General features: G+C 36.3%; 3 protein-coding genes across 7 annotated transcripts in view; 1 reads left to right on the plus strand and 2 right to left on the minus strand.

The window, feature by feature from the left end:
* The window catches only part of LOC306855243 (trafficking protein particle complex subunit 10-like), a 43,125-nt gene extending 35,426 nt beyond the window's left edge, over positions 1 to 7,699 (plus strand). Inside the window, exons 22-24 of the mRNA XM_079393783.1 lie at positions 2,144 to 2,338; positions 5,377 to 6,317; positions 6,357 to 7,699. Of these exons, the coding sequence (XP_079249909.1) occupies positions 2,144 to 2,338; positions 5,377 to 5,624 (443 nt within the window). The 3' untranslated portion in view covers positions 5,625 to 6,317; positions 6,357 to 7,699. The remainder of the gene's footprint in view (positions 1 to 2,143; positions 2,339 to 5,376; positions 6,318 to 6,356) is intronic.
* Positions 7,700 to 7,942: 243 nt separating this feature from the next.
* Positions 7,943 to 17,097, minus strand: LOC306855245 (uncharacterized protein). 4 transcript variants are annotated; one of them, XM_079393787.1, is made up of 11 exons: positions 16,806 to 17,097; positions 16,097 to 16,232; positions 15,922 to 16,014; positions 12,822 to 14,175; positions 12,475 to 12,560; positions 10,312 to 10,458; positions 9,871 to 9,969; positions 9,103 to 9,192; positions 8,908 to 9,024; positions 8,417 to 8,481; positions 7,943 to 8,248 (listed from the first exon to the last, which is right to left on the minus strand). In XM_079393787.1, the coding sequence occupies exons 2-11, from the start codon at positions 16,226 to 16,228 to the stop codon at positions 8,128 to 8,130; spliced, it is 2,304 nt and encodes a 767-aa protein (XP_079249913.1). In that variant the 5' UTR covers positions 16,229 to 16,232; positions 16,806 to 17,097; the 3' UTR covers positions 7,943 to 8,127. The 4 variants fall into 4 exon arrangements, with proteins under 4 accessions (XP_079249913.1, XP_079249914.1, XP_079249911.1 ...); XM_079393788.1 differs by having other exon boundaries at positions 16,097 to 16,243; positions 16,806 to 17,095; XM_079393785.1 differs by having other exon boundaries at positions 12,475 to 12,572; positions 16,806 to 17,054.
* Positions 17,098 to 22,121: 5,024 nt separating this feature from the next.
* mafgb (v-maf avian musculoaponeurotic fibrosarcoma oncogene homolog Gb) overlaps positions 22,122 to 27,500 on the minus strand; it is a gene marked incomplete at its 5' end in the record, with an annotated part of 19,635 nt that continues 14,256 nt past the window's right edge. For both annotated transcript variants that reach the window (XM_079393339.1, XM_079393340.1), the window contains 2 exons: positions 22,122 to 24,763; positions 26,196 to 26,263. In XM_079393339.1, the coding sequence (XP_079249465.1) occupies positions 24,284 to 24,763; positions 26,196 to 26,263 (548 nt within the window). In that variant the 3' untranslated portion in view covers positions 22,122 to 24,283. The remainder of the gene's footprint in view (positions 24,764 to 26,195; positions 26,264 to 27,500) is intronic.

The raw sequence follows: 27,500 nt of genomic DNA on the forward strand, positions 1-27,500 counted from the left end.
GCCACTACCTACATGCCACACTTATATATTTATTTATTTATTATCTAAGTAATTATGTTTTTAATGTGTAGATGTGTATGTGTCTCAGCTACTTTGTGATGCATTAAAAAAGTGAGACGTATGGTGCAGCCTAGGCCAGAGACCCAGCCCACTCACACGGCACACTTACCCTGTGTGTGTGTGTGTATATATTTATTATCGCCAAGAAATAATAATTTTATATATATATATATATATATATATATATATATATATATATATATATATATATATATATATATATAATGATAAAAATGTGTGTGTGTGTGTATATATGTGTGTGTGTGTGTGTGTATATATATATATATACACACAGCTGGAGGGTGATGAGAGCTGGCCAGAAGGGGTGTAATTCTACTGTATTATCAGATGAACTGGATAGATTTTCCATTGAGATGTAATCAATTAGTAGGTTTTTCCAGGATGCAATATGTATGGATTTTCTTGATTTCCAGTTCATGAGGATAGTTTTCTTGGCGATAGCTAGCGCTACCAGGAGTAACTGACTGTTTATATTGTCTAAATTGATTATAGATATATCGCCTAGTAAACAAACTGATGGAGAATTTGGGATGTGACATCCCATAGTGACGGATAATGATTCAGTCACTTTTTCCCAAAAATGTATAATTGGGGTACAGTACCGAAGGGTGTGAACATATGTATCTGTTTCATTTTGGGTGCAATGTGAACATGTTTCTGAAGTGAATCCCATTTTAAACCATTTCTGTCCAGTTAAGTGAATTCTGTGAAGTACCTTATACTGTATAAATTGTAAATAGGCATTCTTTGTCATAAAGTAGATATTTTTGCAGATTTGTGTCCAGAAAACGGCATCCGGAGCAATAGATGGGTCTGATTCCCGTTTAGCATGTGGTAAACTTAATGTGTTGTCTGATTTTAATATTATTCTGTATATTTTGGAGAGTAGTTTTTTTGAGGACGATATATTAATTAACTCTGAGATTAAAGGTGAAAGTTCTAGATTAACGGTTCGAATGTTTGATTGGATAGATGATTTGATTTGTAGATTATACAACTATTACTCCCGATGCCGTATTCCTGGACCAAATATGAGAATGAGGCCAGATTATTTCTGTGAAAGATGTGTTGGAGTTGTGTTATGCCCTTTTCTGCCCATGTGTGTAAATTAAGCCAGAGTTTTGAGATCGCAGCGGACGTGAAGGACTATAATGTGATAAGCGCTCACTCAAATACTGAGGAGTTCTTAACTAAGAAAACTTGCGTCAGAAAAAGTCAGTGAATTGACTTGTAGCTGAACTTTAAAGAGGACTCAACCCTGTATTTATTTGTGATATACTGTCTCAGTCTAAATTACACTCACACTGCTGTTTTATTACAATATAATAACAATAACAGTGACAGTAATAGCCATATATTATAAAACAACTGCACTGTAAAATAAATGTAAATGAATATTTGATAGGTATATTATTATGGCTTTACACTACAGTAGGATAATTACAATACTTCTTTCCTAATATATTTTGAATTTGGAAAAACCAAGAAAGATGCATGGGAAAACATATGTGTGCAAATAAATGCAGTGTTTCTAAAATGTTTGAGCTACTTTTAGCCTGAAGATGTTTTGTGAATACAGGCCCTGAGGTTCACTATATAACTGAACATTTGAGTAAAATACTACAATTCCTTTACAACAAAACATTGCATTTTTGTATATTTTATATTTACTTATTTGTGTTTGTGTTGCATAACAGAATTTGACTGTGTAAATTAAGATTTAGGTATTTAAGGTCTTGCATCTGCTAATACTTATTTGAATTATAATATGATTATATTATTATTAGAAAAATGCATGTTAAAATGGTCACCCCAAATGATATAAAGAAATACAAAACAAAGCTGAAAACAATAATGATTTTGTTATTATTACTATTATTAAAAATGTAAGAAATAAAAAAAACCTTTTTAATAATGCTGTTGTACTGTAAAGTTATTTAATAATTTTTTATACTTTGTTCGTTTATTTTAAATCATTATTTTTTATAATGTAAGGATTTTTTCCTTTAGTGTTTGGCTTTATTTGTATTAATAATTGAGATGATTATCTGTGTGTCTGCAGTGATTGACAACAACAGTAACTGGGCGGTGTGCGGGAAGAGTTCAGGGGTCATTTCCATGCCGGTGGCTGCCATGGCGACACACAAGGTTCACATGGAGGTCATGCCGCTGTTTGCGGGTCACCTGCCGTTTCCCAACATACGTGTGTTTAAATACCTGCCTCACCACAGCAGCCCGGTCATCCCGCCGGACACAGGTCAGACCCCGTGATGCTTGAGTATGAACTTATCATCAGAAGTCATGGTTTCATCACATAAAACTGTTCTGGTTCTATGAATGAATCCAGAGCTGCCCAAAGATGACATCATAATGACATCTTCATTTCAAATTCATATATTGTTATATAAAAATTTTATATATATATATATATATATATATATATATATATATATATATATATATATATATATATATATATATATATATATATACATACATACATACATACATACATACATACATACATACATACATATATATACATACATACATATACATATACATACATACATACACGCATACATACATACATACATACATATACATACACACGCACACACATTCATAGATAGATATAGATATCATTTAAAATTTTATGTGTTTTTTTTATATTATTTAATGCTGGGCAATGATTAATCACGATTAATCGCATCCAAAATAAACGTTTTTGTTTGCATAATATATATGTGTGTTCTACGGAAGAGGATTAGGGCCAAGCAACAATAAAAAATAAATAAAACCATCTTGAGATTAAAGTCGTTAAATTTCAAGAAAAAGTTGTTAAATTTCAAGAAAAAAGTTGTTAAATTTCGAGAAAAAAGTTGTTAAATTTCGAGAAAAAAGTTGTTAAATTATGAGAAAAAAGTTGTTAAATTATGAGAAAAAAGTTGTTACATTTCAAGAAAAAGTTGTTAAATTACAAGAAAAAAGTTAAATTACAAAAAAGTTAAACTACAAGAAAAAAGTTAAATTATGAGAAAAAAGTTGTTAAATTTTGAGAAAAAAGTTGTTAAATTACGAGAAAAAAAGTTAAATTACAAGAAAAAAGTTGTTAAATTACAAGAAAAAAGTTGTTAAATTATGAGAAAAAAGTTGTTACATTTCAAGAAAAAGTTGTTAAATTACGAGAAAAAAGTTGTTAAATTACAAGAAAAAAGTTAAATTACAAAAAAGTTAAACTACAAGAAAAAAGTTAAATTATGAGAAAAAAGTTGTTAAATTTTGAGAAAAAAGTTGTTAAATTACGAGAAAAAAAGTTAAATTACAAGAAAAAAGTTGTTAAATTACAAGAAAAAAGTTGTTAAATTTCAAGAAAAAAGTTGTTAAATTTCAAGAAAAAAGTTGATAAATTACGAGAAAAAAGTTGTTAAATTACGAGAAAAAAGTTGTTAAATTACGAGAAAAAAGTTGTTAAATTTCAAGAAAAAAGTTGATAAATTACGAGAAAAAAGTTGATAAATTTCAAGAAAAAAGTTGTAAAATTTCGAGAAATTTAAAGAAAGAAGTTGAGAAACACTGTTGTCATGTTTATTAGCTCTGGTTGGACAGAGTTACTCAGGCCTGCAGCGGTGGAGGAGCGTATGACACGATCGACGGGGTTCCAGTGCGGCTCTTCTTCTTTTCTCATCACATATCACATCAGAAAAGTGGAAATCAATTGCTTAACGAGTGTTTAATAATGTATTAATTAGGGGTAGACAGGCTATAGGGAGGGCTTTGTTGTCCCAATAAGGCAGCATCTATAATTTCAATAAATAAAATAATCAATGTTATTATTGCATCCTGTTAATGTACAACAATACTGAGGTGCAAATAGTATCCGCCACTATTTATAAGCATACATAGCATCTAATTAGCTACTATTTACACTAATTGCAAAGATCTGATACTGTTACATCACGTAAATAGGCTATTTTCATTAGTGTTAATAATGCATATCTAAAACGCTGCTGTTGTCAATTAGAGTGAAAATAGTTATATGTTCTATTGACTCTAAGCAGCATCTATGACAGGGGTGTCCAAAGTCCGGCCGCGGGCCAAATAGGCCAGTGGATGAATTTCAAACACAGCTTGTGTACTGACATGTAGGCTGTTATATGTGGCCAATCAAACTTTACAAATCATGCAGTTGATGACAATTTGGTAACTCCTATGCGCTGTCATTTCTTTAGCGCTGCACGGATTGTTATTAGCTCTCCTAAAGACAGCGCAGGTCTGGACCACGGAACAGCGCTGTGAGAAGCGTTCGAGTGCAGAGCTCTGATACAAACCACAGACTCTGATTTAAAGCACGCTGCCGTTCTCAGCAACACTGACGCGGAACACAGGAGAAACACTGTGACAACAAAGCACTTACAATACTTTCAGTCCACAAATTCATATTTACAGTGGATTTACTGTAGTAACACTAAACCTACCTAATTAATACATTATTAAACACTCGTTAAGCAATTGATTTCCACTTTTCTGATGTGATATGTGATGAGAAAAGAAGAAGAGCCGGACTGGAGCCCCGTCGATCGTGTCATACGCTCCTCCACCGCTGCAGGCCTGAGTAACTCTGTCCAACCAGAGCTAATAAACATGACACAAGAGTGTTTTTATCAACTTCTTTCTCGCAATTTAACGACTTTAATCTCCAGATGGTTTTATTTTTTTATTATTGCTTGGCCCTAATCCTCTTCCGTACTGTTCTGTGTATATTTATTATTATATTTAAATAAATAGACACACAGACAGTATATATTTTGAAAATATTTACATGTATAAAATTATATTCATATAATTTATATTATATACAAATATATTTAATATATAAACAACATTTTTCTGGAAAAATATATACATGCATGTGTTTTTATTTATATATGCATAATAATATACACAGTACACACTCATATATTACAAAAACAAAAACTTTTATTTTAGATGCGATTAATCGTTTGACAGCACTAATTTCATTATTTGTTTTGTATATTTTCAAAATTATTTTCTGACTTTTTTCTGCACAACAGAAGCTTACTGGTTAAATTATAACATGAATAAAAAAACTCTTGATGGTCTTAAATATCATAAACAATATTTTAATACATTTTATTATTAATTTGAGAAGCACTTTTTCTGTCATAATTTCTTCGTGAATCTTTCATTATTTGGTGATTTGTGACGTGTGAGTGAATCAGTTCGTTCAGTCAGTTCTGATTCATATGAGTCGTGACTCTCTGTGCTCCGCAGACTCGTGTCTGGAGAACGACAGTCTGTCTCTGCTGGACAAGGCTCTGGAGGACCAGGCGGAGACAGCCAGTCTGCGCAGCCGAGGCAGTGTCCAGTCTCTGGGCAGCGGAGAGTCTGCGCAGCCGCGGGGCCCGATGCCCAAACGCCAGGCCTTCGGTCCAGGGCAGGTGTTCAACGGCACACAGGGTCAGCAGGTGCTAGTGCTGCCCGCCGCTGACCATCACCTGATGGAGGTCAATGTCACATGACCCAGCATCTCAAACGGACACGAGACTCTCCTCCGTCACACGCTTCATGAGACACGCCGGACCAGCTGTCTGTCAGACATCCCATAATGCCTTGCAGCCCCTCCTCTGTGTGCTCAGGTGTGTGTGTGTGTGTGTGAGAGAGAGAGAGAGAGGGAGAGAGTGAGAGCGAGTGACACCTGCTGTACATAACAGATGAGATTTAAGAGAATCTTCTGAACCAAATACACTCAATCATGATCACTCACACTGGGATTCTGGGATTTGCATATTTAATTTTGTATTGGTTTTTGGAACTAAAGGTTTCCAGGGAAACATCAGCGCTTTATTGACTCAGACACGCCCCTTCCTACTGATGTCACGTGATTGACGCATCGCTATGATGTCGTACAAATGTCATTTTTGTTTAATGCATATGAAGAACGGTCATATTTCACTCCATTGTAGACATGAAGAAAAAATCGTGACAAAAAGTAAATTGTGAATTAAAAATTTCAGCTCACATCAGTGTATTTGTTATAATGCTCAAAACTGAACATGTGATTTTCATAATTGTTCATGCAAAAAAAAAAGTAATTTTTATTTTTTTGCATATTAATTTATTTGCATAAAAAAAAATTATTAATAATTTTTCATACATTTTATTTTACATGTTTGTACTATAAAAGTAATGCAAAAATGTATGTGTGTGTGTGTGTATGTATGTATATATATATATATATATATATATATGAGACGTACATACACGCACACGTGTATATATATATTATGCAAATAAATTGGTTTTGCATCAATTAATTTTTGGCACACCTTTGTAATGTTCATGAAAATCGACTTTGATTTTCTGTTGGTTTTGGGGTGAAATATGACCTGGGTGTATTTTTGTGGTGTTTGTGTTGGGATGTGTGTAAATATCACAGAAAGTGTCTGTCAGGACAGAATCGTTTCAGATCCATCAGCTCTGTACAGTAACGAGAATCTGACGACAGACAGCAGGAAGTGATGCGTTTCTCCAGGAGGAACAGGTTTGATGTGAATGTTGTGCGTCTTGTGTGTCGTCCGTGTTTCAAACCTGAGAAGCTGATGAGGGAACTGCTGTGTTTGTCATATAGTCACGAATGAAAGGCCAAAACTTCACACGCATCACCTCTTCAGTTCATCTGCTCACTATTTATTTCCTGGATTCTTGTTGCTTTGCTCTGGTTCGGTTCGCTTCTGGACCTCGTGATTCTGGACTTCAGACGTCATGAACACAAGCTGTTTGTAAATTGTCAATCAGACATCACAGATTGTATTTAGATTATTTAAATGAGAAGAATATGTACGCATTATACAACTGAAAATATACATATGTTTTAAAAGGATGTTTGTCTTGTTTTTCTATTAAAAAAGTCATTCTTTTCAGTTTTTCGCTCATTTTCAAAAAATTCTTTAAATACCCCCTAAAAAACAATATTATTCAAATCATTTTGTTTAAACCATTTTATTTCTCATGAAATTACTGTTTAAAACTCATTTAAAACATTTGCAAGAAATCTAAGAATTTCAAAAAAGTCAGAATTGTGAGTTTTTTTTTTTGTTTTTTTTTTTATTAAGTGTAAGTTTGGCTTCTCAAAACTTCTAATAAAAGTTTATTAATAATTTATTCATTTTATTTTTATTTGAGAAACCAAAGTGACTTTTTTTTTAAACTCACTATTCTGACTTTTATTTTGAAATTCTTAGTTTACATCTTGCAAATGTTTTTTGGCTATTTAATAATAAAAAGGTCTTTTTTTTTATCCCAGTTTGAACTTTTTTTTTTTTGCCAGTTACTTTTTTCTTGCAATTCAGAGCGAAAAAAAATTACGTATAAAATCTTGAATTATACATTTTTTTTTTTTTTTGCTCAGAATTGAGAAAACTCAAAATTATGCAAGATGGTTTCAATTTTTTTTATCCTGTGGTGGAAATAAGCTTATGTAGCAGTTCAAATGATCATTTTATATTCATAATAGTTGTGTTGCTCTTACCTGTTACATAAATGACTTCTATCATATAAACTGTCAATGATTCGTGTATAAACTAACCCTGAATTCACCTGACAGTCTTGTCATTCACATTTATGCATTTAGCAGACGACTTCCATTGCATTCAAGTTACAGTTTCTACATTTGATCAGCTCTTGCTTTCCCTGGGAATCGAACCCATGACCTTGGCGTTGCTAGCGCCATGCTCTACTATTTGAGCTACAGGAAAGCTCGCATATTGTTCTTGAAAATATGATTTTGTATTATTGATTGAAATTGATGTTAAAAAATATTTTTGTGTAAATGACAAACAACAATTATCTCAATTTATTCAAGTATGCAAAAACAAAACCAGCCAGAATAGCAGTGCTGAAGCCAAGAGATGTACAGAGAAACAATATAAATAAAACTGGATTAAATAATTGGCAAAATGTTTAAAAGACAAGAATATAAAAACTGCAGTGAAACATCTGAAGAGAGTTTGGCCGGGTGTGGGTTCATCGCGCTCCGTGTAACGCCGTCATCTTCTTTGAAACTCGACAGATCTTTGGCACTAGGTTCCATTTCTCCTCATTGGACGGAGAAAACTTCTTCCTGTCAGCTGATTTCCTCTGTAACCTGATGAAACATTACAGCCAATGAGCTTTAAGATCAGCCTGAACACAGTCATCAGTATTTCACATCTCAACTTAACGTGCAGAAAATAGTGAACAATCAGCAGGAGGTTTAGGTCCTGTGGAAATATATATAATTAATCTCAATATATAACTGTGATGATTGACTCACATGAGTTTCTTGCGTTCTAAAGCTTTTCTGGTGGCAGCAGAGAGGGATTCCTTCACTTTATTATCCTGAAACACACAGATCAGACTCATGAATGATGCTTTAAAATCCCCTCATCCAACCACACTGACCCACATCCATCCATCATATACTGACATCTTAGAACCAAAATAAAGTTAATCCCCCGAAACCAATTACCCAAAGAAAAATCACCAACAAATTTAAATATCTAAACATATGCCTCCAAAAAAAAAGAATTAATCTCAAATAAAATATCTGATCAAAAAAAGAAAAATATCAAATCAATAATCATTTCTAACCCCCTAAAAAAATCCCCAATCAAAGAATACCTCCATTATCTAATCACCCCCAAACAATATTTAAAAACCTAACCACGCCAAAAAATTATATTTTTGAAAAACAAAATCTAAGTTAAAAAAAATAAAAAAACTACCAAACAATGCAATCAAAGGAATAAAGTGCTAGTTTCTGACGTGTGTTTTGAGCGTGCGGTGTCTGCTCAGCTCTCGGTCGCAGCGGATCATCTGCATCCGATCAGAGGAGCTCATGCTGAAGAAGATCTGGTGCAGCTCACACCGCGCCGCTCGCAGCTGAGGATCAAACAGAGAGTCACCTGAGGTCACGTCAGTGTGTGTTCATACAGCGAGTGTTTCCAGAGCGCTTCTGACCTGCAGCGTGACACGCTCCTGCAGCATGAGCTCGTGTTTGCTGCTCACCGCCGGCGGATGCTGGAGCGTCATCAGAAACATCCGTGTGTCCTGAAACAACATCAACACCTCCGTCACATCACATGTGTGAGAGATGGAGCAATTACTCATCTCTTAGTGACCCTGGGGCACTAAACCAGTCATAAGGGGCAATGTTCTGAAACTGAGATGTATGCATCATCTGAAGCTGGATAGATAATATTACCATTAATGTATGGTTTGTTAGAATAGTATAATATAGGACAACTATTAGAAAATCTGGAATCTGAGGGAGTGAAAAAATCTAAATATTGAGAAAATCTCCTTTAAAGTTGTTCAAATGAAGTTCTTAATGCATATTACTAATCAGAAATGAAGTTTTGATATATTTACAGTAGGAAATTTACTAAATATCTTCATGGAACATGATCTTAATATCCTAATGATTTTTGTCATAAAAGAGAAATGTATAATTTTGATCCATACAATGTATTGTTGGTTATTGATACAAATATACCTGTGTTACTCATGACTGCTTTTTTTTTCTTTTCATTTTTATGTTTAAATATGTCTATATAGCCTGTATTTATTTGATTTCAGTTTTAGTTTGAGCTGCTTCGGTACAGTAACTTAAGCTGAGTGTAAATGAGAAATGTTGCTTTGGCAACTAGCTGAAATAAATAGTTTTTGAAATTGTTATTTCAGTAAAGGATCATTTTTGTGGCAGTGTTGTTAGTTTTACGAGCTCACCTTGATGGTCCTGATGAGGCACGACATGCGTTCAGTGCGCAGGAGTCGACGGGTCAGAAAACCCCTCGCCACAGCAGCCAGCAGAGGGAGACAGGACCGCTGTGAGACACATGAGACACAACACCTTCATATCTGTCTGTGTGTGTGTGCGTGTGTGTGTCTGTTTTTCTATTCCCGTGGGGACTTAAACCTGAATACACACAGACTCATGGGGACTCGTGTCACGGTGGGGACCTAATCTGAGGTCCCCACGGGTAAACATGCTAATAAATCACACAGAATGAAGTTTTTTGAAAATCTAAAAATGCAAACAATTCCCTGTGAGGGGTAAGTTTAGGTGTAGGGTTGGCGTAGGACGATAGAAAATACAGTTTGTACAGTAGAAAAACCATTACACCTATGGGATGCACCCATAATGATAGTAAGAGCAGTGTGTGTTACCCGTGAGGTGCTGTGTGTGTCTCTAAGCTCAGCGTGTGTGCAGACAGATGAGGCGCTGATGGAGGTCAGTGTGTCCTCCAGACATGAGCCTGCGCCGGGACACGGGAAGGACACGCTCCGCAGAAACTGGTAGCGCTCTGCTAAAGACTGACAGAGAGAGAGACAGCATTATAAACACATCATAATCAGAAATGTTTGTTGAGCAGTAAATCAGTATATTATTATGATTTCTGAAGATCATGTGACACTGAAGACTGGAGTAATGATGCTGAAAATACAGCTGCAGATCACAGAAATACATTACACTTTAACACATATTCACATAGAAAACAGCTGTTTTACATTCTAATAATATTTCATAATTTCTACTGTATTTGTAATCAAATAACTGCAGCCTTGCAGAGCAGAAGAGAGTTTTTTTTCTCCCCATATTGTAACCAGTAGTGTCGTTGAGTTCAGCTTCTGTGATTCAGTTTTTATTGTTTTGGCAACAGAAAGAATCCTGCCATGCCAATAAAACACTTATAAACGAGAGAGCGAGAGAATGCAGATGAAAGCAGGACAGAGAGAGAGAGTCGGGATGAAATAAGAGCATGTATACACACAAGGTCAATGAGACGAGAGGAATCAAACCACAGACGGCAGAGAGACAGACAGGTGTGTTCAGCGGCGCATGAATTAAACACAATTATCCTCATTTTCTGTGTCACTTCCCACAGCGAACACACACAGACGCTCGTTAATATAAAAACACTCGGCGTTCATTAAAGCCTGTTCCATGCATACATTACAGGCCGTAATTAATGACACGAGCCACTACAGGACCTGAAGGAGAAACATGTACGGATGCTCTCAGCGGCAGCTAGAAATGAAAGAAAACATTCCCACAATCCTCTGGGTGATTTCAGGTCTGATCTGTGGTGTCTGCCATCGGCCAGCGAGAGACTCGGGACAGAACAGCCGTCAAACACGAGTCTAACGAGTCCTTTAGAGATGTGACCGATCACAATCACATCAGCTGTTCTTACCATGTGGATGAATTTCACATGAACAGTTATTACTGAACTCTTTATTACTGTGAAGCTGCTTTGTATGGAAGCTTGTTTTGATCACAGAATTAAAAAATTAAGGTAATTGTGAGTTTTTATCTCACAATCCAGACTTTTTTCTCACAATTCAGGGTTAATTTCTCACAATTCAGTTTATTTCTCATAATTCAGAGTTTATTTCTCTTAATTCAGAGTTTATTTCTCTTAATTCAGAGTTTATTTCTCTTAATTCAGAGTTTATTTCTCTTAATTCAGAGTTTATTTCTCTTAATTCAGAGTTTATTTCTCTTAATTCAGAGTTTATTTCTCATAATTCAGAGTTTATTTCTCTTAATTCAGAGTTTATTTCTCATAATTCAGAGTTTATTTCTCTTAATTCAGAGTTTATTTCTCTTAATTCAGAGTTTATTTATCATAATTCAGAGTTTATTTATCATAATTCAGAGTTTATTTCTCACAATTCAGAGTTTATTTCTCTTAAATCAGAGTTTATATCTCACAATTCAGAGTTTATTTATCTTAATTCAGAGTTTATTTATCTTAATTCAGAGTTCATATCTCACAATTCAGAGTTCATTTCTCATAATTCAGAGTTTATTTCTCTTCATTCAGTTTATTTCTCACAATTCAGAGTTAATATCCCATAAATCTGATATTATATCTCAAGTCTGCATCTATATTGCCTATCAAAAATTCAGAGTTTATGTCTCATAATGAGTTTATATCTTATAATTCTGAGCTTATATTTTGCAATTCTGAATATTTTATTTTAATTTTGTGATATTAACTCAGAATTGCAAGACATAAATGCAGAATTGCAAAAAAAGTCTTAATTGTGATATAAAAAGTCAGAAATCAGTTTTCACAGTTTTGAAACAATCTCTATTGTATAACGCGCCACAGAAACAAATGTTACTTGACCTTAGAGGATCACAAAAGATGTTGATGCTTTGTCCACACTCATTTACACGCATGCATCGAGCAGACGCTTTTATCTAAAGTGACTCTCACTGTATTCATGCATCCTCTCAGAATCGAACCCATGACCTTGGCGTTGCAAGCGCCATGCTTCCCTTAGAACTACATGTGAAACAGGCTGTAGTTTGTTGCTCACCTGCAGTAATTCCTGCTGTTGTCTGCGCTCTTCCTCCATCAGAGCCGTCACCTGATCCTCCTGCGTCTGCGCAGACGACTGCAGCCCTGAGGACATCACTGAGAGTTTAATCACTTATGATGCTTCACACATAATCATAAAACATTTCTTCTGGCTAAAATAAAATATTGTGAGCCTAAAAAAGAAAGATACAATATAGACAGATAAAAAGATACATGAATGAAAAGACCAATCACAGTTCAGTATGCACATATATGACACACTGACCTCAACACTGTCAATTAGATTTTCCATCACTGAAAAACGTTCAAACATTAGAAATGATATAATTAACTATAATTTCTCACCTCTGGGTGTGCTGGAGAGCGTGCTACCCATCTCTCGTCCAGGACTGAACGCCTCGTCCTCGTTCATCAGGAGCCTCCGTTTGACCCGGGTCGTGACCTCGTGACCTCCCATCTCAGGGGTCAGCTGCTTCCACAGGCCGGACGGGACGTCCACATCATAAGACCAGCCAATCACAGAGCTTCCTGCTTCATCCGGAGAATGACTGCTGGCGTTCTCCTCCCCGACCCCACAATCCTTAGCGGTGACGGTTTTGCTGAAAGTGACCCCAGAAGGACGTTTGGGGTCGACTTCACCCGTCTGTGAGAGCATGAGCGTCGACTCCAGGTCAGAGATCAGCGCTTTGAGGCTGAACAGGTTCAGCTCTAGCTGTGCGATCTGCTCCGTCTGTGATGACATCATCGTCACGTTGTCACGGCGATCAGACGGACTAATCGGGTCGATCTGAGCCGGTTTGCCCAGAGCTTTCCGATCCGGGCCGGGAATCCTGCTCCGTTTTTTGCAGCGTACAGGACTTAAGCAGAACTTGGGTGTCGGGATGTTTGTGAATCTCCCAGCCGAGAGCGATCTGGAAACACAGAGCCGCTTCTGTTTGGAGTCATATAGAGATCTGGCCGTAACAGGAAGCTCTGCAGAGATGGATCGAGGAAGAGCGTTTGTGACGTCAGTGTTGATGCGATCCTCACCTTCCTTCTCCTTCCTCTGCTCTCTGGCTTTCCTCAGCTCCGTCCTCCACATCTGTTTGGGAAGGAGCTCCTCGTTCTCTTTATCGGACAGGTTGTGGTCGTCTGTGGCTCTGGCCTGATTGCGCAGCAGACGCTGGCGCCGCCTGTACTCCTGGGATTTCTTCAGTAGGTTTTGAAGGCTCATACGATACGGACCTTCATCCGAATCAGACGACGGGTTTACTGATTCCACAACATCTTCCGCCGGCTTTAGAAGTGGCGCTACAATCTCCTCCTCTAAAATCGCTCCATCTACTGGCGCGTGACTGATGATGTCACTTCCTGACCGTGTCGTATCTAAGCGGATGTCTCCTCCTTCCGTCCAGCCGGACTGACCGGTGACGTCTGTGTTGTCATTGGTTACGTAGCCCGATGACATCATCATCGTCGTCTGGCTGTGAGAGTGATTGTCCGGTGCGTCCTGAGGTCTGTGGGTCTTGTGTTTCTCAAACAGAACCGTGATCTGGCTGTTTTCCAGTGAATCGTCCTCTGGAGAAGCTCTCAGCTGATTGGCCGATCGGCCGTCGTGAGCGGTTGATGTCAGAGGAGCGGGCGAGGTGATGTCACAGTCTGTGATGTCATCAGTCTTGTCTGTGTGTCGCGCAGCGTCGCTGATCCTCACGTCTGTGAACTGACACACAGAAACAGATTAACACACACACAAATAAATATAACTAAAAAAATACTGTTAACTAACACAATAAAACATTACAACATAATAAACAAGATTTTTTAATTTTTTGTTATCTGTCTTTACAAATAAACTCTTATTTCAAATAAACATATATGCATATATATACACATACCGCTGCTCAAAAGTGAGATTTTTAATGTTTTTTAAGGGAGTCATCTTCTGCTCAGGGTGGTGATGGCGCAGTGGATAAGACACATGCCTTAGGTGTGAGAGACCCGGGTTCGAATCCACTGTGAGACACCAATGTGTCCCTGAGCAAGACACTTAACCCCTAGTTGCTCCAGAGGCGTGCGACCTCTGACATATATAGCAATTGTAAGTCGCTTTGGATAAAAGCGTCAGCTAAATGAATAAATGTAAATGTAAATGTCATCAAGGCTGTATTTATTCGATCAAACAAACAGTAATATTGTGAAATCTTATTGCAATTTCTAATATAGGTTTCCTATTTGAATATACTTTAAGATATAATTTATTTCTGTGATCTGCAGCTGTATTTCCAGCATCATTACTGCAGTCTTCAGTGTCACATGATCTTCAGAAATCATAATAATATACTGATTTATTATGAGTGTTGAAACTGTTGTGCTGCTTCATATTGTTTTTTGGAACATGATACTTTTTTCTTTGATTATTTGATGAACACAAAGTTAAAAACAGCATTTGTTCAAAATAGAAATCTTTTCTAACAATATAAGTCTTTACTATGACTTTTTATTCATTTAACACATCCCTCCTGAATAAAATAATTAATGTCTTAAAAAAAAAAGAAAGAAAAATGTACTGACCCCAAACTTTTGAATAGCATTGTATATTGTAACACTAAATTTATTTTTGTAAATAAATGCTGTTTTAACTTTTTATTAATCAGAGAATCCAAAAAAAGAATATCAGATCCCCAAAAATATGAAGCAGCACAACAGTTTCAACACTCATAATAAATCAGTATATTATTATGATTTCTGAAGATCATGTGACACTGAAGACTGCAGTAATGATGCTGGAAATACAGCTGCAGATCACAGAAATAAATTACAGTTTAACACATATTCACATAGAAAACAGCTGTTTTACATTAGAATAATATTTAACAAAATTACAGGTTTTTTTCTGTATTTTTATCAAATAGATACAGCCTTGATGAGCAGAAGAAACGTCTTTAAAAAACATAAATAATCTTAATGATTCTAAACTTTTGAGTGGCAGTGTATATATATATATATATATATATATATATATATATATATATATATATATATATATGTGTGTGTGTGTGTATATATATATATATATATATATACACAAACACACATACTTATACATATATATAAAATTGTTAATTTCTCTGGATTTAAACATTCTTCGAAACATTTGGGATAATGTAAATACACTAGTCAGCAAAATATATAACACTGTTCTAGTGGTTTTTGGATACTTTAATACAAAATTAAAAAAACAAGGCAAAAATACTGAAGATGAGCATAATTTTTTGCAGGCCATGCTGGGATTTATTATTTTTGAATGCTGTAAAGAGTCTCTATATGAAGGTTATTGATAAATCAGAGGGATTAATGACCACAGCTGAGGTGGAGCATGTTATATATATACACACACACACACATATACACACTATCAGGTCATGTCTATGATGAGGATGTATGAGGCTTATGTCAGGAAACTCACGCTGATGTGAGACTCTTCCTCTCTCCTCCTCTTCATCAGACTCACGGCTGTTTCTCTCAGTCGTCTCATCTCGTCTCTCTGCTGCTCATTCAGCTGACAAACACACACTCATTAGCATATGTGCATGTATAATGAGAGGCTCCGAATATGATGATGATGATGATGATTCTCATACCAGAGGAGGAAGAACTCGAGCTCCATGAAACACGATCACTGATGAAGGTGTGACAGGGGTCTGCAGGTCATCTTCATCTTCATTGTTATGAGTGTTATAATGTCTCTGGATGAAATCTTCATAACTCTCCATGGCACTGAAACACAGCTGATGAGATTACTCTTACAAAACACACCATACTGACAGAAATCATGACGTAAAACTGACTCTTATCTGACCCTGGAGCACTAAACCAGTCATAAGGGTCAATTCTTCTAAATTGAGATGTATACATCATCTGAAGCTGAATAAATAATCTCTCCATTGATGTATGGTTTGTTATGATAGGACAATATTTGTCTGAGATACAACTATTTGAAAATCTGGAATCTGAGGGAGCAAAAAAATCTAAATATTGAGAAAATCTCCTTTAAAGTTGTTCAAATGAAGTTCTTAGCAATGCATATTACTAATCAACAATGAAGTTTTGATATATTTACAGTAGGACATTTACTAAATATCTTCATGGAACATGATCTTAATATCCTAATGATTTTTGTCATAAAAGAGAAATGTATAATTTTGATCCATACAATGTATTGTTGTCTATTGCTACAGATATACCTGTGTTACTGATGACTGCTTTTGTGCTCCAGGGACACATATAATAAAGTTTCTAACAGAGTAAAGCAGAGGTATTAAAGATAAATCACATCTCTAAGCATTTTACCTGTGTGTGTGTGTGTGTGTGAAGTTGAATCTTCCTCAGCGTAGAGTCTGTTTACACTCGAGCACTTCCGCTTCCGCTCACGGATCCGGACTCACCAAACCAGCAGGTCTGTTTAAATCTAAACACTTCAACGTATAACTTCAATATCATAATATTATTCTATCACATATCTCTGTTTAGTTTGTCAGGAACACAAATTTATTTTAAACTCACTCCGCAGATTATTATCCATCTTTTACTGAGCGTCCTGACGCACACGCGGCGCGCGCTGATATTAGCGGGGAAGTCTCTCTAGCGCCCCCTAGAGACCCGGATGAGCGGATGATGACGGTATTACAGCAGCTCTGATTATAATCATCAGCGCTTATTATTATTATTGATCATAACTGTCTGTTTAAATCACTGTACCAAACTCTGTGAACTCATCTCATTTAATTCTGTCATTTCACAAACAAACACTTTGAGGAAAAGATTTAATTCTTTTAAAAAATATTTAATTCAGATTCTTTTAAAAATAGAAATTACATTTATATGAAAGTACTAGAACCAAGCTGAGTTCAGAAATATTAAAAACATTTTGATATGCTTTCCTTAGATTGAAGCTTTAATAAAAAGCAGCATACATAAACCATACACACACACACACACACACACACACAGACACATACACACTCACACACACACACACACTCTCTCTCACACACACACACACACACACACACACTCTCTCTCACACACACACACACTCTCACACACTCTCACACTCTCACTCTCACACACACACTCTCACTCACACACACACACACACACACACACACACAGACACATACACACTCACACACACACACACACACACACACACACACACACACTCTCACTCTCTCACACACACTCTCACTCACACACACACACACACACACTCACACTGTCACACTCTTACACACACACACACACACTCACACACACACACTCTCACACACTCTCACTCTCTCACACACACTCTCACTCACACACACACACACACACACACACACACTCACACTGTCACACTCTTACACACACACACACACACACACACACACTCTCACTCTCTCACACACACACACACACTCTTACACACACTCTTACACACACACACTCAATATACTAAATAAACAACACACTAAATATTTCAATATATTATGTTAGTTTTGTGCACATCAGTATTTTTGGAGGAACTTGGCCATAAATGTTCAGTTTATTTGCGCTGATGAGAGTCTTTACATTAGAAGAGAGCAGACCCTGATGAAGATGAAGGTGAGGGACTTCAGAGAGGAAATGCCATCAGTGAGGGCCAGAAACACGGCCGTAAACACGTCTCCAGACGTCCCTCAAGACTCTGTCATGTTTTACTAATGTCAGGCCAAAAATACGCCCGCCGAGAGCTGCTTCAAACTAGGTCATCTGCTACCTTTCTGTCTTTCTCTCGCTCGCTCAGGGTCCGGGAAAATCATACAATAAAATGTGGCAATGCTATTCACGGCACACCTAAAAAAAGGCTTCAATTCAGGAATATTCCTTATGCATGTTAAATTAGGTCATTAATGCCACACTCATCAGACATAAAACCAACTCTGTTTTTCAAAATGTATTTATTAGTCATATACAAAATAAAGTAAGCTGTTTATCATCAAACATACAGTATATACATCAATAAATTAAAGACACCCCAGACAGTTCATTTCATCGTTATATACCAATACGTTATATTACTTATCTACAAATTGCAAAAGTACAATAACTTAGTTGATAAATACTTACAATTAAATGGACTTTCACGGTATCTATATTTCCCATACAAAGAACTATGATATCTTAATTTAATACACCCCATACAGAAAAACAACAGAACAAATCATTTATTCTTTTAGACAAAAAAAAATCCACAGCAATTTATAGCTTGACATTTCTGACGAGCTTTTTGAGTCATAAAGGGGGGGGGGGGGTAATATGATTTCACCTATAGAGAACACAAATAGGGCTCTTTCCTTGTTTTATCGATCAGAGTCGAGGAAAACCCCCGAAAGCCATCCGTTTAGCAGCTAATGACTGAAACAGGTCTCTGCAGAAATCAACTCTCTGAAGATCCCAGACTCGTTTTTCTTCAACCTGAACTGAAACTCGTCTTAATGCGCGTCCCACGAGAGAGAAACACATCGGCCGAGACAAGAACGAATAAAAGTCAAGGTAATGTGGGAGTCTGAGAGTTTGCGGGAGAAGTAGGACAAAGCCGGTGATCCAAAGGTAGTTCAGGCTTTGCCCGGATTCATTCAGAACTATCAGCAGAGATTCAGACACGTGTGTATGTGTGCCTTTTGGTAAGATTGCACTGCAAAAAATGCTCTTCTTCTGCATTTGTGTCTTGTTTTCCAGGGCAAATTAATCTAAACATCCTTAAATCAGCATGCGTTTACTTGAGATGCAAAATGAATTCAGATATTAAGTCTGAAAAATAATACAAATGGAGTGAGTTTGATTAAAACAATTAAAGTCAGAGAAATAAACATTCTATGGAAAAACAAGATGATTTTTCCGACTCCATTGGTGGATTTGTCTTCTGGTTCTTAACTATGAAATCAATTACCATTTTAAATCTTATCAAAAATTTTAAAAGTAGCAATCAGGTGAGTTTATGCTTAAAATAAGGTTTTAAGGTTAGGTTTTCTGAAAAATGCTTTCAAAAGTGATTTTATGCTGAAAACAAGAAAAGAAATCTGACAATGGAGACAGAAAAATCTACTTAATTCATAGGAAAAACAAGATGATTTTTCTGACCCCAATGGCTCATTTTTGTCTCGTTTTAAACAAACTCACTTAAGATTTTAAGTCTTTTTTAATAAAAAAAAAGGGGGAAAAAAAGCATAAAAATTAAGAGAGCTTGACCTTATTTTTTCTTGTTGTAAACATGAACTCACTTAAGATTTGGAGCCCTGTTTTCTGAAAAATGCATCAAAATTAAGTGAGTTTGCTTATTTCTTCTTGTTTTAAGCATAAAATCCATAAACTAGATCTTATTTTCTAAATAAAAATGTATCAAAATTAAGTGATTTTATGCTTAAAACAAGAAAAAATATTTGCCAATAGGGAATGAAAAATTACCAATTTTTTTCCTTTGAATTAATTAGATTTTTCTAATTGTTCTAGTTTTAATTATAAACTCACTTAAGATTTTAAGTCTCATTTTATTATTAAAAAAAATGTATCAATATTAAAAGAGTTTGACCTTATTTTTTTCTTGTTGTAAGCATTCTTGTTGTTAAGATGTGGAGCCCTGTTTTCGGAAAAATGCATCAAAATTAAGTGAGTTTATCCATAAAACATGAAAAAATCTACCAATGGAGTCAGAAAAATATACTTTAATTTATAGGAAAAACAAAATTTTTCTGACCCCAATGACTGATTTTTGTCTCGTTTTAAACAAACTCACTAAAGATTTTAAGTCTCATTTTATTTAAAAAATGGTATCAAAATGAAGAGAGTTTGACTTTATTTTTTCTTGTTTTAAGCATGAACTCACTTAAGATTTGGAGGCCTATTTTCTGAAAAATGCATCAAAATTAAGTGATTTAAATATCTGTCAATAGGGAATGAACAATTCACTACTTTTTCTTTTGAATTAAGTAGATTTTTGCAATTGTTCTTGTTTTAATTATAAGCATTATTTTCTGAAAGACATAAAAATCAAGTCATTTTTCTTTCATAGTAAATGTGTCTAGATTTAAGTGACTATTTCTAATTCTAAGAGAATGATTTTGTGCCGTGTGTCGGCCTCGTTTCTAACTAAACGCTCGGTTTCAGAGTAAATCTAGCGTTCGTCATCAATCGCTGTGATTGATTATTCATGGACGATAACTTCAAGGACAGAAAACGACATTCCTACCGAGAGGTCGTGACCCCTCCCTACCGCCAGCTGATTTGCATATAGTTCACTTTTAACACCAAGTCACCACGACGACCATAACCACAACAAATGTTAACGAGCCGCTCCTCGTGGAAGAAACTGATCAGGAGCATCATTATTGGGCAGTAGAGCTACCGGACACACCCACACCTCAACGACAATCACATCATCATCATCATCATCTTCATCTTTGCGAGGAAGCTAGAATTTTTTTGTCTTCAAAACCGTTCGATACATCGCTTATAGAAACGCCACAAAACCGCCACAGCCGATAGGAGAAACGCTACCATTGGTTACGAAAGCAATGCCGAAGACTTGGTTACGAAACGATTTCACAGATTAGCCAGTCAGAGGAAGATATTTCTGTTGATTTACATCGAGAAATAAAAATAACATCCTGTCGCACAAATATACCTACAACGAATCCTTCTTAAAATGCCAGATCAGTGCGGCCCAGACCAGACCAGACCACATTTGAGATCATTCAAATCTGTTCAGATTGTCACAAGATTAGACTAAAGATAAAGAACCTTGTGCTGCAATAAATCAGAGCATTAATGCTGCGTTCACATCATACCGCAAATATTACTGCAAATATCAGCTTCTGAGTCACAAACATCACATCTTTACAGAAGATGTGACGCCATGTAAAAAAACCAGATAAACTGGAAGATTCTGCAACACATTTAAAACATCATTTAGATGCTAGTCATGCGCTTACGATGAATTTCATGAACGCTGCAGCATTTTTGTAAGAGCATACAGAGCTAAAATCAGTGTACTGATGGAGTATTTCATGGTCATCAACAACTAAGGTTATAAAAGAGCAGAAACTTGCCAGAATGTTTGGAAGCTTTCTGGGATTTTTTGGGAAATTTTACAGGAAATTTTCCACCCTTTTGCAACCACAACAACAACAAGGCAACACATAGATTCATTATAAATTAAAACATATAAATCCTGCACACTACTCAAGTTTGCATAATCAAAGAAATTTTAATGAGCAACATTTTGGTCAATTGACCTTTCTCAGGTTTACAAAACATGCAAAAGTGTGAGCGCATCATTCAAATTGAGTACAATCAGCTGTTAGTAATATAACATGTGTCCCTGCAGCACAAAAGCAGTCATGAGTAGCACAGGTGTATTTGTATCAATAGCCAACAATACATTGTATGGATCAAAATTATACATTTCTCTTTTATGACAAAAATCATTAGGATATTAAGATCATGTTCCATGAAGATATTTAGTAAATTTCCTACAGTAAATATATCAAAACTTAATTTTTGATTAGTAATATGCATTGCTAAGAACTTCATTTGAACAACTTTAAAGGAGATTTTCTCAATATTTAGATTTTTTTGCTCCCTCAGATTCCAGATTTTCTAATAGTTGTATCTCAGACAAATATTGTCCTATCATAACAAACCATACATAAATGGAAAGATTATTTATTCAGCTTCAGATGATGTATACATCTCAATAAAAAAAAAGGACACTTATGACTGGTTTTGTGCTCCAGGGTCAAATATATGTTTAAATTAATTAATTAATTAAATATTTGCTTAGTTTATTAATTAATTAATTGAATCCCTCCCCCCAATTAGAGGCATGGTGATTATTACTAACAGCTGATTGCATTCAATTTAAATGATGTGCTCACACTTTCATATGGTTTGTAAAACATTGCTCATTAAAATGTCTCTGACCATGCAAACATGTGTTTTCAAGTGTGTTCATGCGTTTCTGTACTTTAACTAGAAAAACTGACTGATTGATTTAGATGTGCGAGGCACCACATATTATTTTTTTAGCATTATGTGTATTGCAATCGTAACATTTTCAGAAAATGGACAGAATCTATGAATTATAACATAATTACAGTAATTCTGAACGCAGCATTACAACAGCTCTGGGTTTTACTTCTTTTCTGGGGTTTACTTTTTTTAATGGACAAACAATTTGGGCAAAAGAAAAGAAAACGCAGATAGCATCCTGAAACATTTTGGACAGCTCTTTCTAAGTTTCAAAGGTTGAGAAAGTAATATTTTGAGCAGCGTCGCAGCATGAAGAGCAGCAGGAGCACATCGCAGTGCAGACAGAGTCACTTCCCTGGCATTTAAAGAAAACAACAACAACAAATATAATATACCATAGAAACGTTTTACACCAAAATATATAAAAATCACACGTCACATGAAAGGACTCAAACGCAAGCAACGTGGCCACGTCCCATACATCCCTGCGTCCCATCCACTTAAACATGGCGGGCGCAAACGCTCAGAGGGGATTCTGGGTAAGCGGCGCTCGTCGTGAGCGTTTGTCTGAAATCAGAATATAAGAGCATCACATCCACATCGTAAACAACACCGCCACCCCACCAGTACAAATCACACCACACGCGCTAGTCCACAGTTTGACGCGCCTAGTCACTAGAAAAAGCTATTGACTTCAATAGTTAAGCCACTTTTGGTACAATTGCAAAAAAGAGAGCTATCAAACAACTTTATAGTTCTTTTTTAAACGTTTTATAAATAATGCAAGATACTCTGTCATTTTTTTATATATATATATATATATATAAATTCAAGACTCCACCATATAGACAAAGATTCTTAGAATACGTTACGCAAATGTCACAGCAACAGAGTTATGGTAAAGCTTGTGAGATTCACCAGTTTATGTCACCCAACAGTCTGTCCTTCAAAAACAGAAACTTGGATTTGTTTTCTGGCACAGAACACACACACACACACACACACACACACACACACACACAAAATCTTGTTGGATTTACAGACAACGAGAGACATGATAACCTTCAGCGTGAAGGTCACACAGCATGAAATAAACACAATACATCACATAACATAAACATGTTATTGCCTTGCCAATAAAAACGATCTCCTGTCCTGAAACGGACGACCGGAGCGCATAAACTGGTGGCAGATATTCTGATAGCTACCATATGAACAACATCAGCTGATTTGACTCCGCCTCCTCTCCTCCTGCCCGTCAGCGATTGGTCAGTGCATAAATGAGGCTCAGGTAAAGGGAGCTTCTCATTGGCTGATACTCTCCTACTGCGGATGGCAGAAGAGATTGGAAGTCCGAACGGTTTAAAGTGTTTTGTGCCTGCAGTCCGTAAAACCAAAGGACGGAAAAATGGCGAAACAGCACATCCGAAGAGAAAATCAACACAAACGCTGTATAAAAAGTACAATATTACAATGACAAAGAAAACACTTGGACCTCATGTGAAACGCACGATACAAAGTTGCCGAAGTTTGTACAAAATTACAAATCTCACAGCAATACATCCAATACAACACACATCCACCAGGAAAATTTGGCTGCATGGTTTTAGATTCGAGTTTAGCAATTTGGAGATCATTTTGGAAGCCCAAGTGAAGATGTGCTTTCCTTCTTTTGTAACCCAGAAAAGCCCAGATTAGAGAGTACCGAAGGGCTGTGAAACGGAGCATCCCGCACCTAAACCCTCATGCACTGACCAACCCGTCCAATCTGTGCACTACTAAGACCTCGCAACGGTTTTTGATTTAACTATCGTGATAACACTGGTGGCTCCCACCTTCCCGGGAACGAGGGGGCCGATGACGGAGGCCAGGGGCCCTCGGGGCGAGATGGGGACGGCCGCATTACAAACCGGGGCCACGGGCCCTCGGGCCACAGTTCTGGCGAAGCTCTGCAGAGCCTCGTATTTGGAGCGCAGTGCATCCAGCTCCACTTTCATGCTGGCGTTCTCCGAAGCCAGCTTCTCCACTTCCTGCTGAAGATCCGCCTTCTGCCTCTCAAGCTCCTCCTTCTGCGTGACGCGCTTGACGCGGCAGCTGGCGGCGTAGCCCCGGTTCTTCAGCGTCCGCCGGCGCTGCTTCAGCTGAAGGATCTCTTCTTTGGTCAGGCCGCGCAGGTGCTGGTTAAGCTCGCGGACCGTCATGGACACCAGCTCATCGTCCGTCAGGCTCGTCCCGTTCTCGCCGGGCTCCCTCTTCACCTGAGAGTCCAGGAGAGCGCTAGTTAACATTCAACTTATTTAGAAGAACACAAAAAGATATTATGAAGAATTTGGGGAACCAAATGGTTTTGATTGCCAACATTTTTCCAAAATATCTTTGTAATAACATTTTAAATATTTTAAAGAATGTAGGTAATCAAACAGTTTTGGTTCCCATTGGCTTCCATTATATAGACATAAAATACAATGGAAGTCAATGGGAACCAAAACTGTTGGGTTACCAATATTCTTCAAAATATCTTCTTTTGTGTTCTTCTATTTGTCTTCTAAATATTTTGTTGGGAACCAAACCGTTTTCTTCCATTATATGGACAAAAAAACGTCAATAGGAACCAAAACTAAAACATTCTTCAAAATATCTCCTTTTGTGTTCTTTTAAATGTCTTCTAAATACATCTTTTGTATTCTTTTCTAAATATTTTGAAGAATGTTGGGAACCAACTTTAATTATATGGACAAAATAATACAATGGAAGTCAGTGGGGACCATCAACTGTTTATTTCCCAACATTCTTCAAACTATCATCACAGGTTTGGGAAGATAAAACGGTGACTAAATGATGATCTTTAATAACATTATAGTAGTCCACCCAAAAATGAAATTATATCATTCTGCCATTATTTACTCACCCTCATGTCATCAAGCAGTTTTGGTTCCCATTAGTTCCCACTGGTTTCCATAGTATTTTTTGTCCATATAATAGAAGTCAATGGGAGCCGAAACTGTTCGTTACCAACATTCTTCAAAATATCTTCTTTTGTGTTCTTCTAAATGGACAAAAAATACAATGGAAGTCAATGGGAACCAAAACTGTTTGGTTGCCAACATTCTTCAAAATAACGTCTCAGGTTCTAAACGACACAAGGTGAGTAAATGAAAGTAGTCCAACCATAAATAAAAATTCTGTCATTATTTACTCACCCTTTTGTCATCATTTCACCAAACAGTTTTGGTTCCCATTGACGTCCACTGTGCTTTTTTGTCCATTTAATGAAAGTCAATGGGAACCAAAACTGTTTGGTTACCAACATTCTTCAAAATATCTTCTTTTATCTTCTTCTAAATGTTTTCCAAATATTTTTAAAGTATGCTGGTAACCAAACCGTTTCGGTTCCCATTGACTTCCATACTATGGATGTGAATGGGAACCAACGTTCTTCAAAATATCTTTTGTGTTCATACAGTTTTGGAACGACGGTGAGTAAATGATGATGATCATTAATAACATGGATGTAATCCACCCAAAAATGACAATTTTGTCATTATTTACTAACCCTCATATCATCATCGGTTCCCATTAAATTCCATTGTATTTTCTGTCAACATTGAAATTCAATAGGAACCGAAACTGTCTGATTACTAGCATTCTTCTAGTAGGAGGACTATCCCTTTAAAGACAGACTGCGCTCACCTTCAAGGCCTTGTTTCCTTTGTTAGTGGTCGTCATGCCACGAGGAACCGCTGCCAAGCCACACAGATCTACAAAACAAACACGTATTAGACTGTGGGACACCGGGAATCTAGAACATTCGAAACTCGTTTAATCATGGAGCAGAGCTTCATATGAGCTCAAGGATGAGAAACAGCAAGTGAAAGCAAAGAGTATCTCCTTTGATATCTCCTGACACGTGTGAAAGGAACCAGCCACTTTACTCTGAGAGAAAAAAAAACAAAAACTGGACTAGTGAAAGTGATAACTTTGTACCCACGACTTCCTGTTTCAGACTTCCTCTGTGGTCGTGGCGGTTGGGAGCTTAATGCTCTACAACACCTTCTCTGCATCTGAGCCTCGCTGCAGGCTGATAGGCTGCTGAAGAGCCAATAAGAGGAAGGAGAAGCTCTGAGAAGGAAGTGTGGCTTGGGCCGCGGTCCAGGGGATTACCAGCCCGATGAAGGGCGAGAAGACAGAGATCCGTCGCTCGGAGAGGAAAACTGGATCCCGAGGAATCGAACCGCAAGGAGCGACAATCACATACTGATCAAATACTGACATCGACTCATACAAACGCCATTAGAGTTTAGCAAACGTCTCTTTTTTAATCAGTTATTTAGGGCTTATAGCTTTAAAAAAATATATTATTTTACAATTGATTTAATGATCAATATATATCTCAGTATATATGTATAAATGACTTTGCAGCCAGTTAGATTCTAAATTTTAAAATGTAAAGTAACAATCTAGTTTAAAAAAACTAAGTTTTCCATGTTTTTAATATTTAATTATTATCATTTGTATGCACCAATGATAATAAGCAGTAATATTTTGTATATTTTTTCACTAAAACACCCTAGCAACTGCACAGCAACCTCCTAGCAACCATCTAGAAGTACAATTAAATACATTTAATTAAAATGGAATCAAGAACAATTTAAATTGGGAAAAATAAAACATATTTTATAGGACCCAAAGATTGAATAAATTGTGAAAGTTTTATAAATTCAATTGAGTTGATAATTTTCTAACATTTAATATAACGTTTTATTTAAATCCAGAAAAAAAAAATGTATTGGAAAAAAATGGAATTTGGAAAAACATAAAATTGATTTCTAAGGGCCAGAAGACTGAATAAATTCCTAAAGTTTTATGAATTCAATTGAGCTGATATGATTTTTAGACTAAAACTACTTATAACTGAACAAGCTTTTAAAATTTAAATCTTAAATTCTTAAAACGTACAGATTCTTAAACTATTTGCAACTTTCAGACTAGGCTTTC

This window comes from Barbus barbus (genome assembly GCF_936440315.1).
Source record: "Barbus barbus genome assembly, chromosome: 35".
In the NCBI taxonomy this organism is placed as follows: Eukaryota; Metazoa; Chordata; class Actinopteri; order Cypriniformes; family Cyprinidae; genus Barbus; species Barbus barbus.

Coding starts and splice junctions, on each gene's coding strand:
- LOC306855245 (XM_079393785.1), bottom strand. CDS start 16,228: ATGGAGAGTTATGAAGATTTCATCCAGAGACATTATAACACTCATAAC. Junction 14,176..15,921: donor AGGAAGAGTCTCACATCAGC/GTGAGTTTCCTG, acceptor TCTGTGTGTCAG/TTCACAGACGTGAGGATCAG. Junction 8,482..8,907: donor ACCGCACGCTCAAAACACAC/GTCAGAAACTAG, acceptor TGTGTGTTTCAG/GATAATAAAGTGAAGGAATC.